The 17,945-nt window shown below is 40.0% G+C and overlaps 1 protein-coding gene across 5 annotated transcripts in view; it reads left to right on the forward strand.

Annotated features, from left to right (window-relative positions):
- NARS2 (asparaginyl-tRNA synthetase 2, mitochondrial) overlaps nt 1-17,945 on the forward strand; it is a 138,401-nt gene that overhangs the window by 77,313 nt on the left and 43,143 nt on the right. For all 5 annotated transcript variants that reach the window (XM_060176679.1, XM_060176676.1, XM_016193439.2 and 2 more), the window contains 3 exons: nt 3,167-3,299; nt 8,242-8,340; nt 8,443-8,480. In XM_060176679.1, coding sequence (XP_060032662.1) covers nt 3,167-3,299; nt 8,242-8,340; nt 8,443-8,480 — 270 coding nt within the window. The remainder of the gene's footprint in view (nt 1-3,166; nt 3,300-8,241; nt 8,341-8,442; nt 8,481-17,945) is intronic.

The following is a 17,945-nucleotide window of genomic DNA, read 5'->3' on the forward strand; positions in this document are numbered from 1 at the left end:
CTTCCAGAAGATTGAAGACACAGGAATACTGCCAGCTTCTATGAAGCCAACATCACTCTGATACCAAAAGCAGACAGGGATACAACCAAAAAAGAAAACTACAGACCAATATCTCTGATAAACATAGATGCGAAAATATTGAACAAAATACTAACCAACCGGATACAGCTGTATGTTAAAAAGATTGTTCATCATGACCAAGTGGGGTTTATCTCAGGGATACAAGGTTGGTTTAATATACGTAAATCCGTCAACATCATCCACCACATCAATAAAAGCAAGACCAAAAACCACAGTCATATCAATAGATGCAGAGAAAGCCTTTGACAAAATACAACATCCCTTTATGATCAAAACACTACAAAAAGTGGGAATAGATGGAAAATTCCTCAAGATAGTGGAGTATATATATAGCAAACCTACAGCCAACATCATACTCAATGAACAGAATCTGAAAGCATTCCCCCTCAGATCGGTGACTAGACAGGGCTGCCCACTCTCACCATTACTATTCAAAATGTGTTGGGAGTTCTTGCCATAGCAATCTGGCAGGAGCAAGGAATTAGAGGCATACAGATTGGAAGAGAAGAAGTCAACTCTCCCTATTTGCAGATGGCATGCCAATATACATAGAAAAACCTAAGGAATCCACCCAAAAGCTTTTGGAAATTACCAAGTAATACAGTAGGATATCAGGCTACAAAATTAACATACAAAAGTTAGTGGCATTCCTCTATGCAAACACTAAATTAGAAGAAGATGAAATCCAGAAATAAATTCCTTTTGCTGTAACAACAAAAACAACAAAATATCTAGGAATAAACCTAATCAAAAAAGTGAAAGACTTATATACTGAATATTATGAGTCACTACTCAAGGAAATTGAAAAAGACACAAAGAAGTGGAAAGATATTCCATGTTCATGGGCTGGAAGAATTAACATCATCAAAATGAATATATTACCCAGAGCCATCTACAAATTTACTGCTGTCCCCATCAAGATCCCGACAACATTTTGTAGGAGAATAGAACAAATGTTACACATGTTTATCTGGAACCAGAAAAGACCTAAAATTGCCAAAACAATCTTGAGAAGAAAGAACAGAACTGGAAGCATCACACTGCCAGATCTCAAATTGTATTCTAGGGTCATTGTCATCGAAACTGCTTGGTACTGGAACATGAATAGACACACTGACCAGTGGAATAGAATTGAGAGCCCAGAAGTTAGTCCCCACACCTATGGACATCTAATCTTTGACAAAGGTGCCTAGACTATTAAATGGGGAAAGCAGAGTCTTTTCAACAAATGGTGTTGGAAAAATGGGTTGAAACATGCAGAAGAATGAAATGGAACCACTATATTTCACCAAACACAAAAGTAAATCAGGTACTTGAATGTTAGACCAGAAACTATCAGACACGTAGAGGAAGATATTGGCAGAACTCTTTCCTGCATAATTTTTAAAGACATCTTCAATGAAACAAATCCAATTACAAAGAAGACTAAGGCAAGTATAAACCTTTGGGACTACATCAAATAAAAAGTTTCTGCACAGCAAAAGAAACCACTACCCAAACCAAGAGACCCCTCACAGAATGGGAGAAGATCTTTACATATATATATCAGACAAGAGTTTATTAACCAAAATATATAGAGTTTATTAACCAATATATATAAAGACCTTGCCAAACTCAACAAGAAAACAACCCCGTCCAAAAATGGAGAAAGGACATTGACAGAATGTTCACCATAGAAGAGATCCAAAATGCTGAGAAACACATGAAAAAATCGTCCAAGTCTTTGATTGTCAGAGAAATGCAAAATAAAGACAACAGTGAGATGCCACTTCACTCCTGTGAGAATGTCATATATCAGAAAAGGTAGCAGCAACTAATGTTGGAGAGGCTGTGGGGTCAAAGGAACCCTCCTTCACTGCTGGTGGGTATGTAAATTGGTCTAAACCCTGTGGAGAGCATTCTGGAGAACTTTCAGAAGGCTAGAAATGGACCTACCCTATAGAATCCTATAATTCCTCTCCTAGGGATATATCCTAAGGAACCCAACATACCCACCCAAAATGATTTGTGTGTACCTATGTTCATAGCAGCACAATTTGTAATAGCCAAAACCTGGAAGCAACCCAGATGCCCAACAACAGATGAGTGGCTGAGCAAGTTGTGGTATATACAATGGAATACTGCTCAGCTGTTAAAAATGGTGACTTCACTGTTTTCAACCTATCTTGGATGGAGCTTGAAGAAATCATGTTAACTGAAATAAGTCTGAAATAGAAGGATGAATATGGGATGATCTCACTCTTAGGCAGAAGTTGAAAAATAAGATCAGAAGAGAAAACACAATTAGAACCTGAACTGGAGTTTGTGTATTGCACCAAATTAAAAGACACTGGCGTGGTTGGGGGGGAAAGAGTACAGGTCCAAAAATGATGACAAAGGACCTAGTGGGGGTTGTATAGTTATATGGAAAACTGAGAAATGTTATGCACATACAAACTATTGTATTTACTGTCGAATGTAAAACATTAATCCCCTAATGAAGAAATTTAAATAAATAAATTAAAAGGAACTAGACAGTGATGCACTTGGAAAAGCATGTTACCATGCACAAGGATTGGGCCCAAGCCCTTGGTACCCACCTGCAAGGGGAAAGCTTCACAAGCTGTGAAACAGTGCTACAGGTGTCTGTCTGCATCTCTTCCTTTGTTACTGATTTCTCTCTGTCTCTGCCCTATTAAATTGAATATTTTTAATTAATTAATACCTCTAGTCTCTTGGTATGGCTCTTTCCATTATAGTGTTTGTCTTTCACTGTGTTCTTCGCTGTGAAATGTAGTTGCCTACTATTCAGGGCAGCTGCAGTACAGAGCACCCAGAGTAGTTATAATTCTATATTTAGTAAGGCATAGGGTTTGTAAAGCATTTGCAAATTCCTCTGGGATAAAAATGGTTTCTATAAATGTAACACTTTAGTAAAACTTATTAACACCATTAGAGAATATGTAGCAGCTAATATATGTGGATTTGTAGACAAAATAGAGACACAAAATTTTGTTTTTAAGCTTCAGTTTAAAAACTGAGTATTTTAAGTACTTAAGCTTAATCATGTGGGTCCTATTTTTATACTCTTAATCTTGAATTTCAGGGCTTTCACTCAGGTATTTACCTTTGGTCCAACATTCCGAGCAGAAAATTCTCAGAGCCGGAGACACCTGGCAGAGTTTTACATGGTAGAAGCAGAGATTTCTTTTGTTGAGAACCTGCAGGATATCATGCAGGTAGGTACACGTTTTAAATGTCAGGTATTTTGACGTTAAAAAATGCTTCTATAGGGGCCAGGAGATAGCTCACTCATTATAGCATGTACCTTGCCAACATGAGGCCATGGGTTTGAGCCCCAGCTAGAAGAAACATGAAAGGTACCAGGGAGCTTCATGGATAGAGAAGGAGTACTGTGGTGTCTTTTTCTCTAAATAAATAGAAAATGAAAAAAATGGACCTGGGCGGCTGATCAGAGTGAATATATTTCTCAGGATAGCAAGAGGAGAAAGGAAAGTAGAAAAGGGAGCCACACAGAGAGAGAGAGAGAGAGCGACTACTCCAAGTCAGATTTCTCCCACAAAATAATTCACAAACGAGTGTCAGTGAATTCAGAAAGCAAAAGAAGAAAGAAGAAAAAAAAAAGAGCAGTGAAAAGGAGATTTGGTTTTTTTTTTCTTTTAATTAGCTAGGAGGAGAGAATGGTGGAGGGAGAGAGAGAAAAACAAATTCCTCCCACAATGGATAGGACACCCAGTCACCTAACAATGGAAAAGCAACAACAGTTAATTTTGGTCAACCTGAAGAGGAGGGAAAAGGACATGTGTATATGATAATAGTAATAAAAAATAAAATAGGGCATAAAACCCTAACAGTAAGTCTGCAGCTTGGACTGCTCCAGATTGGCTGCACGCAGCTGGTCCCCTTCCCAAACCAAGCAAAGACATCCAGTTAGAAGAAGTATCAAAAAAAAAAAAAAAACAGCTCCCACTAATCTTTCCCAGGCAGGGGAATTCCCCCTTTTCTTTTTTTTTGTTTTTTTTAAGCTGATAAAGTTTTGCCCAGAGGCAAAAAATGGCCCCCTCTGGCCTTCCTTTGGCAGCACACTGGTTCTTGTTACTTGCTTACATGTTTCTCCATGTTTGTGCCAGTTTCTTTTTTGAAAATGCCTGTACGATATAGGTTTCTGTTCACACCCACACCCCTGATACTGTAGTCATTTAGTTAAAAAGAAAAGGGGGAATTGTTGTATGCTTTACATTGGTTTGGTCTACCTCTCCCCCCGCCAGAAAAATTGGTTTGGCCCCTGCTAGTTTCGTGGGCCCGCTTGTCCCCACCCCAAGGGAACCCCTACAGAGTTCCAAAGTTCTTGGTGCCGCCGCGTGAGGAGAAGGATGCAGGAGAGTTCTGTGTGGTGGTTAGTTTAAGGGTCTCTCTCTGCCGCCAGAGGAGAAAGACAGGAGAGCACGTTTGCCCGCGTGTGAATAAAGATATACAACTTCCCAGCCCAGCCGTGTGTCCCCGTAGCTCAGTCGGTAGAGCATGAGACTCTTAATCTCAGGGTCATGGGTTCGTGCCCCACGTTGGGCGCCATTTGTTGTTAATGTTCGGAGGCTCCAGCTGGCTGGGCTAGCATCGTGGCGGTAGAGAGACTCGGAGACACACAGCTGGGCTGAGAAGCTGCAGTTTTATCTTTATTCACGAACGGGAAAATCACCACACCATGTGCTTCCCCATGTTTCTTTCTCTGCTGCTGCTGGGACTCTGGATGTCCTTAGCATACGGGGCGATGAGAAAGAGGGGCGCGAAACTAGCAAGGACCAAACCATTTCTCTTTTAGAGGTAGGGGGAAGGGGGCCAAACCAACACGAAGAATGCCAACAATCTCCCTTAGAGTGGTTTTCAAGGTGACCACTCCCCACTTTGTCTGCCATGGTTTAGCTTTCAAATTCCTTCAGTGGTTGTTCTTTAAAAGTCTTCTGTCCAGATTTTCTAGTTGTGAATGATCAGAAAGTTAAGTATTAATCGTCTTGACCAACTAAAGATATAAAATGGCTTAGTTATTAATATTGGATTGATGGTAAAGTCATGACTTCCCAACAACCAGGTATTTGACTTTTCATTCTCAAAAGTGTCCCAGCATAGACAGTCCACTACATGGTTATAAGAGACTCTTAACTTTCAAGCCTTCATGTTGACCTTAATGAAGCTAAAAGTAAGTGGGTACTAGAATTATGCTAACACTTCAGTTACATTTCTGTTTTCTTCAGTTTTATTTATAGAGCATAGTATTAAAAGTCCATGTTAGAAAAGCCCATGGTCATGGTCCAGGATGTGGCACAATGATAAATCTTTGGACTCTCAAGCATGCGGTCCTGAGTTTGATCCCCAGCAGCATGTGCCAGAGTGATGTCTGGTTCTTTCTGTCTCCTCACATCTTTCTCAGAAATAAATCTTTAAAAAAAAAAAAAAAGTTGATTTTCAAAAAAAAAAAAAAAGCCCATGATCTTCCTGCAGAAATTTACTAGTCATAAAAGGTACCGATTTAATCACCCTAGTATCAAAGTGTTCACCATACAAGTAGGTGTATTATGTCCCTCAACAATGCAGTTACTCTGCCAACCTACCTGTTCTTTTTATCTCCTGAATTGAATGTGATAAAGCCTCAGGGTAAAAATCATAAGCCTCTTTTTGTTCTTCTTTCATCACCTTATTCCTTCTTATTCAAAATATATTTATTTATGCATATAAAATTTTAAAATAAATGTAAATATTACATAGTTATATTTATAAATATGCGTAAATATATCTGGCTATCACTTGATAATTAAGTCCTTTACTATGTCAGTAGATGCTATGAACTACCATGTCTCCAGCTTTCAAAGGGTATGAAAAATTCAAGCTATCAGTGACTAGGAGAGACAAAGGAAGAATGAATGAATGTCTCTTTCTTTAAGGGGACAGCATGATAAGGCCAGGGCAGTTGCTTAGCTGGTAGACTGTGACTGCTTCAAGTGTGTGAGGCCCCCAGTCTGCTCCCTAGCATGACATATAACCAAATGATATACTTATCTGTCTGTCATTTTCACATAAAATGTAAAAATAAGATTATATAACTTTGATGGCCAGGGAGACGGTAAATCAGGTAGAACTTGGAATTCAGGTATGCATCCTAGGTTCTATACTGGTACTGAGTATGCTGGGAATAGAGCAGTGCTTAAGCTCATCTCTCTCTCCTTCTCTCTCTCTCTCTCTCTCTCTCTCTCTCTCTCTCCTGCTCTCCAGAAAGTGGTATGTGACATATATATCACATAAAATAAATAAATCTTTTTTTAAAAATATTTTATTGTGGTGTAAGGATCCTGGTTCAAGCCCCCTGGCTCCCCACCTGCAGGGGTTCGCTACACAGGTAGTGAAGCAACTCTGCAGGTGTCTGTCTTTCTCTCCTCTCTCCATTTCTCCCTGTCCTATCCAACAACGATGACATCAACAATAGCTACAACAACAATTAAAAAAAAGGGCAACAAAAAGGAAATAAATATTTAAAATATATATATATTATTGGAAATAAATCTTTTTAAGGTATAGTGTGATCTCATTGACTTATTTTTTATTTTTTATTATCTTTATTTATTGCATGGAAACAGACATCAAGAGGGAAAGGAATGATAGGCAGGAAGAGAGACAGAGACCTTCAGCACTGCTTTACCACTCGCAAAGCTTTCCCCCTGCAGGTGGGAACCAGGGGCTTGAACCTGGGTCCTTGCACACTGCAATGTGTGCACTCAACCAATTGTGCCACCACCACGCCTTTGATCTCATTAACTTCAAGCAAACAAACAAAGAATTGTGATTAAAATATCTGGAAGTAGTTTCCGTCTCTCTCTTTTTCTCTTTTCCTTCTAACAAGATTTCCCTGTGAAACTTGATGGACATCTCTAGTAGCATGAATTCTTATATACTGGGTTGGATTACACAATGATTCATAGTTTAGCAAAGTAGATATATATATGATTTATTCCTTCAATGTCAGTGGCAGAATGAAGTGATTTTTAAAGTTTTATATTCTTCACAACAGCTGTTTATTATGTACTTCTCTGAGACAAGAGTTGAATTATCTTACTTTTTTCTCACAACAATCTCATAACTAGATATGTTTATTATCTTGACTATAAAAAGTGAATATAGGGAGTCGGGCAGTAGCGCAGCGGGTTAAGCGCACGTGGCACAAAGTGCAAGGACCGGCTTAAGGATCCTGGTTAGAGCCCCTGGCTCCCTACCTGTAGGGGAGTCACTTCACAGGTGGTGAAGCAGGTCTGCAGGTATCTATCTTTCTCTCCCCCCTCTGTCTTCCCCTCTTCTCTCCATTTCTCTCTGTCCTATCTAACAACGACAACATCAACAACAATAATAACTACAACAACAATGAAGAACAACAAGGGCAACAAAAGGGAAAATAAGTATTAAAAAAAAGTGAATATAATAGCTAGGCAGTGGTGCACCTGGTAGAGCACACATAATACCATAGGTAAGAACCCAGGTTTAAATCTCAGGTCCCCCATCTACAAGGGGGAAGCTTCATCAGCAGTGGAACAGTGCTGTCTCCCCACTCTACCTATTTCTCTCTGTCTCAATCATAGTAAAGTTAAAAAATAAGAAATAATGAGAAAGAAAGAAAGATTGATAGAATGAATGAAAGAGAAAGAAAGGGAGGGAGGAAGAAATAGAAAAAGGAAGGAAAGATGATCTGGGACCGGGAGGTAGCACAGCGGGTTAAGCGCACATGGCACTAAGTGCACAGACTGGCAAAAGGATCCTGGTTCAAGTCCTTGGCTCCCCACTTGCAGGAGGTTTGCTTCACAAGTGGTGAAGCAGGTTTGCAGGTGTCTATCTTTCTCTCCCTCTCTTTCTTCCCCTCCTTCTCGATTTCTCTCTGTCCTATCCAACAACAATGACAGCATTAACAACAAGGGCAACAAAAGGGGAAAAAATAGCCTCCAGGAGCAGTGGGTTGGTAGTTCCAAGCCCCAGTGATAATCCTGAAGGCACATTAAAAAAAAAAAAAAAAAAGGCCTTATGATTTTTCCTTGCTGAAACTTGGAGAGCCTTCCTTCCTGAACCTGAGCAGGTTCTTGTATAAAATGACTTACCTGTTAACCAATTTTGTGTCATTCTTTTTAGGTCATGGAGGGGCTCTTCAAGACAGCCACTATGACAGTTCTTTCAAACTGTCCTGAAGATGTTGAGCTCTGTCACAAATTTATAGCTCCTGGCCAAAAGGTAATTGATTTTTGTAGGTAAAGTTCTAAATATGTTAATTACTCATGATGAATATAATTGCATATAGTAAACCTTCTTTCTATTTTTTTCTTTCTTATCAAGGACAGACTAGATCATATGCTAAAGAACAACTTTTTAATGTAAGTAGATTTTATACTTTCTCTGAACTTTATTCATTTTTATTACTGTCTTTATCACAATGTATTATAAAACCTTTGTTGATATACCTACTTATAATACTACTCAAACTTGAGAAAAGCCCATGTTCTAATTATTTGTATAGTTCTTCTAGCTGGTTCATAGTTGATAATCAACTGTGGAACATCACTGAGGATCGAAAGAAAAAAGAAAAAATATATATATAAACATTTTTTACTTTTTTCATTTTTATTAGTGATTTAATATTAATTTATAAAATTATAAGATAACAGGGATATAATTCCAAACCTTTCCACCACCAGAGTTCTGTGTCCCCATTTCCTCCATTGGAAACTTTATAGTTCTCCCAAGACAACAAATATGAGTTGATTATTATTTCTATAACTTTATATCTACTTATCTATTTATATGTATTTGCCCAGTTTTTTTTTCCCTAGGGCTCTGCCTTCTCTTCCTTTCTAAATCACACCTACTACTTCTGAGTATCCTCCCATTTGTTTGTTTGTTTGTTTGTTTCCCTCTTCACTCTCTGGGTCTTGATGGAGTTGGAGTTAAGAGCTCTCTGGTCATCTACCTCTCTTGGAGTATGGACCAAAATTTTTTATGGAGTGAAGAAAGTAGAAGGACTAGATTCTATAATTGCTTCTCCACTGGACATACCCTCAACCTGTTTCATACCTTCTCCACTGGACATACCCTCAACCTGTTTCTTTCTTTCCCTAGTGGGGTAAGGCTCTGGAGAAGTGAGGTTCTAGGATACATTGGTGAGGTAATCTACCCAGGGAGTTCAAGATGAAATCATAGAAGCATACACAACCTATTGGCTGAAATACAGTAAGATATAAAGCAGGATAGGATATTTAATGAACAAGAACTATAAAATAGGAATAGAGCATATAGGAATAGGGAATTTAGGGTAGATAGAAGCTAGGACGTCTTTTATTATTATTATTACTGATTTAATAATGATCGAACTGTAGGATAAGAGGGATACAGTTCCACACAGTTCCCACCACCAGAGTTCCATATCCCATCCCTTCCATTGGGAGCTTTCCTATTCTTTATCCCTCTAGGAGCATGGACCCAGGATCAATATGGGGTATAGAAGGTGGATGGCCTGGCTTCTGTAATTGCTTCTCCACTGGACATGGGCATTGGCAGGTCGATCCATACTGCCAGTATATTTCTGTCATTCTCTAATGGGGCAGGGATCTGAAGAGGTGGGGTTTCAGGACACATTGGTGAAGTCATCTGCCCAGAGAAGTCAGATTGGTATCATAGTAGCATCTGGAACCTAGTAGCTGAAAAAAAGCATTAAGATATAAAGCAGAACAAATTGTTTAATAATCAGGAATCTGAAGGTAAGACTATAGCAGATGAGATTTGGGAGTCTCCATTTTGGAAAAGGCTAGTAGGTCTATGGCTTTATTAATTTTGACCTGAGCCTGATAGCTAACATGCAGGTGGGCTAAAGGTATTGTCTGGGGAGATGGTGTCAGAGTTGGACATAGGACTAGAAAGTTGCATCTGGGCAGAGAGTAGCTCCCAAATATGGGAAAATTATATAAATATTGTTAACTGTAAACACCATCGATTTGATTTGGGGCCCATATTCAGCACAGGAGCCCATGTAACCTACATATCTGATCTCACATTCTATAGTCATAGCTAGAAACATTGTAGGCTGCACTCATTGTAGAACCTGTCTTCCTCAAGTAGCAAAGTATATTGATTCAACCTCCCTTCAGAGAATGGGGCAGTCCCTACCAGTGTTGAACCAGATTGAAGGCAAGATCCCCGAGATGCCCACAAGAGGGTCCACTGATGGATTGTTCCTAATGGAAATGACCAGTGATGGTAGAGAGAGGAATCTGTTGGAGATCTAGGCCCATCATGTCTATGTGTGGATCCCAGGATTCACTGACTAGGGCCCTGGTTTATGGCTGGTGGTGACCAAAGGAGCCATCTTTAAACTATGCCAGTCTCCTGCCCGTATCCAGCTTTTGTAGTCCTTACCTTGTCTTGATAAGGTTAGCCTTGGAGTGATTGAAAGAAGTGGAATAGGAAGTAGGTGAGGAGGGTATCCAGGTCTAAATAGAAACTATTTGATTAAGTACTTTATGGTAACTTTTAAAAAGCATCTTTGTGGTAATTTTTAAAAAGCATCTTTGTAGATCTTTCTACTTGCTTACTGTACTTACTGAGTCACTGGAAGCTACTGTGCACTTTTACATTAAGGTATATATTTTCCCTTAACTTACGGATACATGTGCACATGTGTTCTGTTTCATGGGCCCTATATCTACATATATCTATATCTAGGTTCTGTGGCTTTGTTAGGAAGTATGCCACCTGAAATGGAATTGAAAAGTCCTGTGATCTAGGAATGTTCTCACCAGAGTACTGAATCTGAAGGGTTGACATTCCATGCCTGGTGTCTCTGGACACAGTCCAAAGTGAAATGTGTCATGGTGGTACTGATTGCATTTATTTGGTTGAGCTCAGCAAATGCAGTATCAAATGGTATGGATTAAGAGAATCATGCAGGAAAACAAGCCATACTCCACAGTTTCCAGGACTGGAGAAATATGGGTATTATAGAGGATGAAGGTTTCTGCTATCTCACTTAATGTTAACTCCTTCTAACTCCATCCAAGATGGGACAGAGAAGGTGAGTGCATTATTTTTAATAGCTGAGTAGTATTCCATTGTGTATATAAACCACAACTTTCTCAGCTGTTCATCTGTTGTTGGGCACCTGGGTTTTTTCCAGGTTTTGGCTATTACAAGTTATGCTGCTATGAACATAGATGTACACATATCTTTTTGTATAAGTGTGGTTGAGTCCTTAGGATATATCTGTAGGAGAGGGATTACTGGGTCATATAGAAGGTCCATTTCTGGCCTTGTAAGGATTCTCCAGACTGCTCTCCACAGGAGTTGGACCAATTGACTTTCCCACCAGCAGTGCAGGAGGGATCCTTTGTCCCCACAACCTCTCCAGCATTTGTTGCTACTGTCGTTTATGATGTATGACATTTTCACAGGGGTGAGGTGGTATCTCACTGTTGTCTTTATTTGCATTTCTCTGACAATCAGTGAGTTGGAGCAATTTTTTTTGTGTCTGTTGGCCTTTTGTATCTCTTCTGTAGTGAATATTCTTTTCCTTTCCCCACTTTTGAATTGGGTCATTTTGCTTTTTTGTTGCTAAGTTTGGTGAGCTCTTTATATATTTTGGTTACTAGCCACCTCTTTGATCTATGGCATGTAAAGATCTCCTGTTCTGTGAGGAGTCTTTTTGGGTGTTGGTTTCTTTAGCTGTGCAGAAGCTTTTCAATTTGATGTAGTCCCTTTGCTTTATTTTTGTTTTACTCTTCCTTGCAATTGGGTCTGTATCATCAAAGATGCCCTTGAGATTTAGATTGGAAAGTGTTCCACCAATATTTTCCTCTACATATTTGATAGTTTCTTGTCTATCATTCAGGTCCTTGATCCATTTGGAGTTTACTTTTGCTTCTGGTAAGATAAAGTGGTTTGGTTTCATTCTCCTGGATATTTCAACCCAGTTTTCCCAGCACCATTTATTGAAGAGACCCTCCTTCCTCATTTAATAACTTGAGCCCCATTATAAAAATTGGATGTCCATAGGTGGGGGGGGCGCTATTTCTAGGCTTTCAGTTCTGTTCCACTGGTCTATTTTTGTTTTAGTACTAGGCAGTTTTGATTACAGTGGCCTTATATTATAGTTTGAGATCTGGGAGTGTGATGCCTTCATTTCTATTTCTTTTCCTCAAGATTGTTTTGGAGATTCTCCGTGTTTTCCTGGTTCCAGATAAATGGTTGTAATTTTTGTTTTATTTTCTTAAAGAAAATTGGTAGGGCCTTGATGGATATTGCATTAAATTTGTATATGGCTCTGGATAGAATATTCATTTTGATTATGTTAATTCTTCCAATCCATGAGCATGGGATATCTTCCTACTTCTTTGTATCACTTTCTTTTTTTTTATTTTTTTATTTTTATTTATAAAAAAGAAACACAGGGCAGGGGTAGATAGCATAATGGTTATGCAAAGAGACTCATGCCTGAGGCTCTAAAGTCCCAGGTTCAATCCCCTGCACTACCATAAGCCAGAGCTGAGCAGTGTTCTGGTAAAAAAAAAAAAAAAAAAAAAAAAAAAAAAAGTACTGAGAAAAACTGGTAAAAAAAAAAAAAAAAAAAAGTACTGAGAAAAACCATAGGATAAGAGGGGTACAACAGGGGTACAACTCCACACAGTTCCCACCACCAGAACTCCGTATCCCATCCCCTCCCCTGATAGCTTTCCTATTCTTTATTCTCTGGGAGTATGGACCCAAGGTCATTGTGGGATGCAGAAGGTGGAAGGTCTGACTTCTGTAATTGCTTCCCCACTGAACATGGGCATTGACAGGTCGATTCATAGTCCCAGCCTACCTTTCTCTTTCCCTAGTAGGGTGGGGCTCTGGGGAAGTGGAGCTCCAGGACACATTGGTGGTGTTGTCTGTTCAGAGAAGTCTGGTTGGCATCATGCTAGCATCTGGAACCTGGTGGCTGAAAAGACAGTTAACATATAAAGCCAAACAAGTTGTTGACTAATCATGAACCTAAAGGCTAGAATAGTACAGATAAAGAGTTGAGGGGGTCTCTGTTTTGTAGATTGCTAGTAGGCATATTTTAGTTATATTCCAAAGGGCCTGTGGCTATACTAGTTTTTTGGGGTTTTTTCCCCTGAGCCTGAAATCTGAAATGCAGGTGGATCCAAGTTATTTTTTGGGGAGATGATATCATGGCTGCATAAAGGACCAGAAAGTTGGATCAGGGAAGAGAGTAGCTCCCAAATATGGGAAAGGTGTATAGATACTGTTGACTGTAAACCCCCTCAATTTGATGTAATCTGGGCCCATATTCAGCTTAGGAGTCTATGTGATCTGAGCTAACATTCTGTGGTCGTGAGTAGGAATATTCCAAGCTGCCCCAATATCAGGACCCATCTTCCTTAGGTATCCAAGGCCCTGAGTCCATCCCTGGCAGCCACATGGAGAGCACCTAAAGGAATTCCCTGGGTGACAGAATGGTGCTTTGGTGTTTTTCCCTTTCTGAGTCTCTCCATCTCTCCATCTCTCCCACTCCTTCCTGCTGTCTCTACCCCCCCCATTCCTTCTCCCTGTCCCCTCTTGCTTTAAGCATAGAATAAAAAGAGGGCTATCACAGAGGTAGTGCACCAGACTTTCATTCCTGAAGTCCCAAGTTCGTTCCTTTTTGTCATTTGCAAGAGCTGAGCAGTATTCTGGTCTCTGTCTTTCAAATAAAATATTTTGTAAATATTGAGGCAGGAAGGCAACTCTGCAGTGTTGAACTTGCACAGGACCCTTGTAGGTTCATTCTGTAGTACTGCATTACAACAGAAAAAGACAAAAGATTTCATTAGGAACTTTATGTTGTTTTTTTAGGTCTTTCTCCCATCCAAGTACTAACCAGGCCCGACCCTGCTTAGCTTCCGAGATCAGACGAGATCGGGCGTGTTCAGGGTGGTATGGCCGTAGACTTTTTAGGTCTTTCTACTTGCTGCATATACTGACTCACTGCAGACTATTGTGCACTTTTGCTTTCAGGTAGATATTTTGCCCTAATTTATGGATACATGTGAACATATGCCCTATCTCATGGGACCTAGGTTTTGGGACTTTGTTAGGAAGTGAACCACTTGGAATGGAATCAGAATCCTATGAAAGGAAAGGTCTCACCTGAGTAATGAGGCTGAAGGGTTGACATTCCATGCCTGATGTCTCTGGACACAGTCTGAAGTGAAGCATGCTGAGATGGTACTCATTGCATTGATTAGGTTGGAATCAGCAGATGCAATATCATTTGGTATGAACTGAGAGAATCATGCAGGAAAGTGAGCCTCACCCTAGAGGTTCCAGGACTGGGGGAGATATAGGCTCTATAGAGGGTATGGGAGGTTCCTGCTGTCTTGGGATTTAAGAAGGCAATAGATAGTTATTGCTGTAATCAGATTATTTGGCAATTGGGTTAACTTTGAAAATCCCATTATTAGGTTTTGCTGTATCATATCCAACATCACCATAATTTATGTCCTTTGACATTATTTGTATATAGCTGTCTTATAGAGTAATACTACTGGTTGTTTCTGTTCTCCCTGGTCTAAGCTATTAAGAGAATCAACATTTCAAAGACTCAGCCTGTGGTCTGTGCATTAAAAATTTTGAGACATTCAGTCAATTTTTACCCCTCTCATATTATTAAATAGTGATTTATATGACTACAAATTAATAGGAGTGTACATAAACACCATTCCCACCACCAAAAGACTATGTCCCATCACATCCTCCCCACTACACCCCCTTCCCAATGAAGCCAAACATCCACCCTCACCCTCAACCCAAAGATTTTTACTTTGGTGCCCTACTCCAAACTCAGTCAAATCCTGCTTTGAGTTTCCTTTTCTGTTCTTCTTTTTCAACTTCTGTTTATGAGTGGGATCATCCCATACTCTTTGGTCCTTTTTCCAGCCATGACATCATCTCCCCAGACAATAACTTGGGTCCATCTGCATATCAGATGTCAGGCTCAGGGGAGAAAAAAAAAAAACTAGTATAGTCATGGGCTCTTTGGAATATAATATATTTATGAAACGGAGACCTCCCACCCCCCAACTCTTCAAATGAACCATTCCAGCCTTTAGGTTCATGATTAGTCAACAGTTAGTTTGGCTTTGTATGTTAACTATTTTTTCAGCCACCAGGTTCCAGATGCTACCATGATGCCAACCTGACTTCCCTAGGTAGACAACCCCACCAGTATGTCCTGGAGCCCCATTTCCCTAGCGCACCACCCTACTAGGGAAAGAAAGAGGCAGGCTGGGACTATGGATTGCCCAGGTTCAGCGGAGAAGCAATTACAGAAGCCAAACCTTCCACCTTCTGCATCCCATAATGACCCTGGGTCTATATTCCCAGAGGGTTAAAGAATAGGAAAGCTATCAGGGAGGGGATGGAATACGGAGTTCCGGTGGTGGGAATTATATGGAGTTATACGTCTCTTATCCTATGGTTTTTGTCAGTGTTTCCTTTTTATAAATAAAAATTAAAAGAAAAGAAAAATGCGAAAGAGAAATGAGAACATAGAAGTTGTAGATATGTGGTAGGGGAGATCTCATGGTGTGAGGGAGCCATTGAAAAGTTTTGTATGCAACACTGAGTTTGTTGTTTTTGTTTTTAATTAGATTTAACAGCCTCGCTCTGCCTGTTAAGAATAGAATGAATTCAGGGGGCTGGACTGTAGCACAGCAGGTTATGGCATGAAGCACAAGGATCGGTAAGGATCCTGGTTCAAACCCCCCAGATTCCCAACTGCAGGGGAGTCACTTCCAAGCGGTAAAGCAGGTCTGCAGGTCTCTGCCTTTCTCTCCCCCTCTCTGTCATCCCCTCCTCTCTCAATTTCTGTCTGTCCTATCCAACAACAACAGCAGAAATAACAAGGGCAGCAACAACAAAAAATGGAAAAAATGGCCTCCAGAAGCAGTGGATTTGTAGTGCAGACACTGAGCCCCAGCACTAACCCTGGAGGCAAAAAAAAAAAAAAAAAGAATGTACCAGAACATTTATGGATAATGATCAGCTAGTTTTAGCATAGAGCAAAAGAAAATAAAATCTTTTGGCCAGAGGAAAAAGTTAGGAGAAAATAGAATAAAAATAAAGATGGTGGACCAAAATGGCATCTGTGACCACATGGTTGGTTGACATGGTAACTAAACAAACATGGCACCTGGGGACCATGTGGTTGAAGGTCATGGAGACAGAGAAGGGGCCAGGGCCATGTGGTTAAAAATACAATTGAAATAGGAGGGGGAAAAAAAAAAAAAAACGGAACTAACCTGATAAAGTCTTTTGGTCTCTTGGGAAGGGAACCTTGGGTGCCAGGCCACAAGGAAAAGTGGAGTTAAAGACCATAGTCATAGGTTAGAAATTTCAGACCAAAGGAGTAAAATGTAAGTTCAAAGAAATAGTATTCAGCAAGAAGACCTGTAGCATAAAAAATTACTCAGGAGAAGATTACAAGTTACAGGTGAGAAGAAAAGGCCCAGCCAAGAAATAAATGGTGAAAGGAAAGAAAGAAATCTCTGTGGCCAGGCATGGGGCTGAGGAAGCCTCTGTAATTAAAAATCAGTGTGGCAGGCTTATGGCCAAAAGCACCCAAAATCTAACAAGTGGGAGAACCAAGGCATAGGAAAGTCATCTTGTATTTTATAAGTTTCTCAAGGGCAAGAACGCCATGCTTATTCCTGACAATGGAATACGAATAAACATGTGGTTACAGTGGAGGTTGATTTAAAAGGAAAATTTAGTGAGACTGAATTAAGAGAAAGTACTAATCTGGTTACATAAAAAGGAATAAAAGTTTAATATACCTGAATATTTTCTCCTGGCTGGGTTCACCAAATGTTATGAGGGGAAGGGATGACCATTGCTCGTTTCCCCAACATTTAAAAGGTTCATCATTATCTCAACAGTGACTTGAGGAGAGATCATAATTTTCAGGAATCTTAAATTTTATTTGGGAAAATTGAGAACATTCACATGTTAGAATATGAGAGAGAGAAAGAAAGGGAAATAGGGATATATAGAGAGAGATAGAGACACTGACCGAGAGACCAAGTTACTACTTACATGATGATCTTAACAGAAAAGCAAGGCCATCTTTTTTCCAGTGGCAGTGGTGGTGGTGGTGTTGCTGTTATTATTGTTGTTGCTGCTGCTATTGTTGCTGTTGGATAGGACAGAGAGAAATTGAGAGAGGAGAAGACAGAGGGAGAGAGAAAGATAGACACCTGTAGACCTCCTCCACTACTTGTGAAGCAACCCCACCCCATCCCCCCCATGAGTGGGTGGGGAGCTGCAGGCTTGAACCAGGATCCTTGCACAGGTCCTTATGCTTCAGACTGTGTGCACTTAACCTGTTACATTACCGCCCAGCCCCCTGGTCTCTTGAAATGCTTTCCAGGTGGCCCAGGAGGTGGCAAAATGACTAAAGTATGAGATCCTGAGTTCAATTCCCAGCATCACATGTGCCAGAGGTGTTTCTCTGTCTCCCTCTCTCTCTCTCTCTCTCAAATCTTTTTTGAAAATGAGAAAAAAATGCTTCTTCAGTTACAGAAGTTGGGTTGGCAGTTTATACACATCTGGAGCATATAGGAGAGTTCTGTACATAAACATATTGATAAAAGTAGCAATTAATTTGATAAGGATCAAAGTACTGGGGGGGGGATTGTAGTGCACCTGGTTGAACTTATATTGCACAAGGACCTAGTCCCCACCTGCAGGGGAAAAGCTTCACAAGTAATGAAGCAGTGCTGCAGGTGTTTCTCCCTCTCTGTCTCTTGCTTTTTTCTCAATTTCTCTCT

The sequence above is a fragment of the Erinaceus europaeus genome, chromosome 17 (genome assembly GCF_950295315.1).
Source record: "Erinaceus europaeus chromosome 17, mEriEur2.1, whole genome shotgun sequence".
In the NCBI taxonomy this organism is placed as follows: domain Eukaryota; kingdom Metazoa; phylum Chordata; class Mammalia; order Eulipotyphla; family Erinaceidae; genus Erinaceus; species Erinaceus europaeus.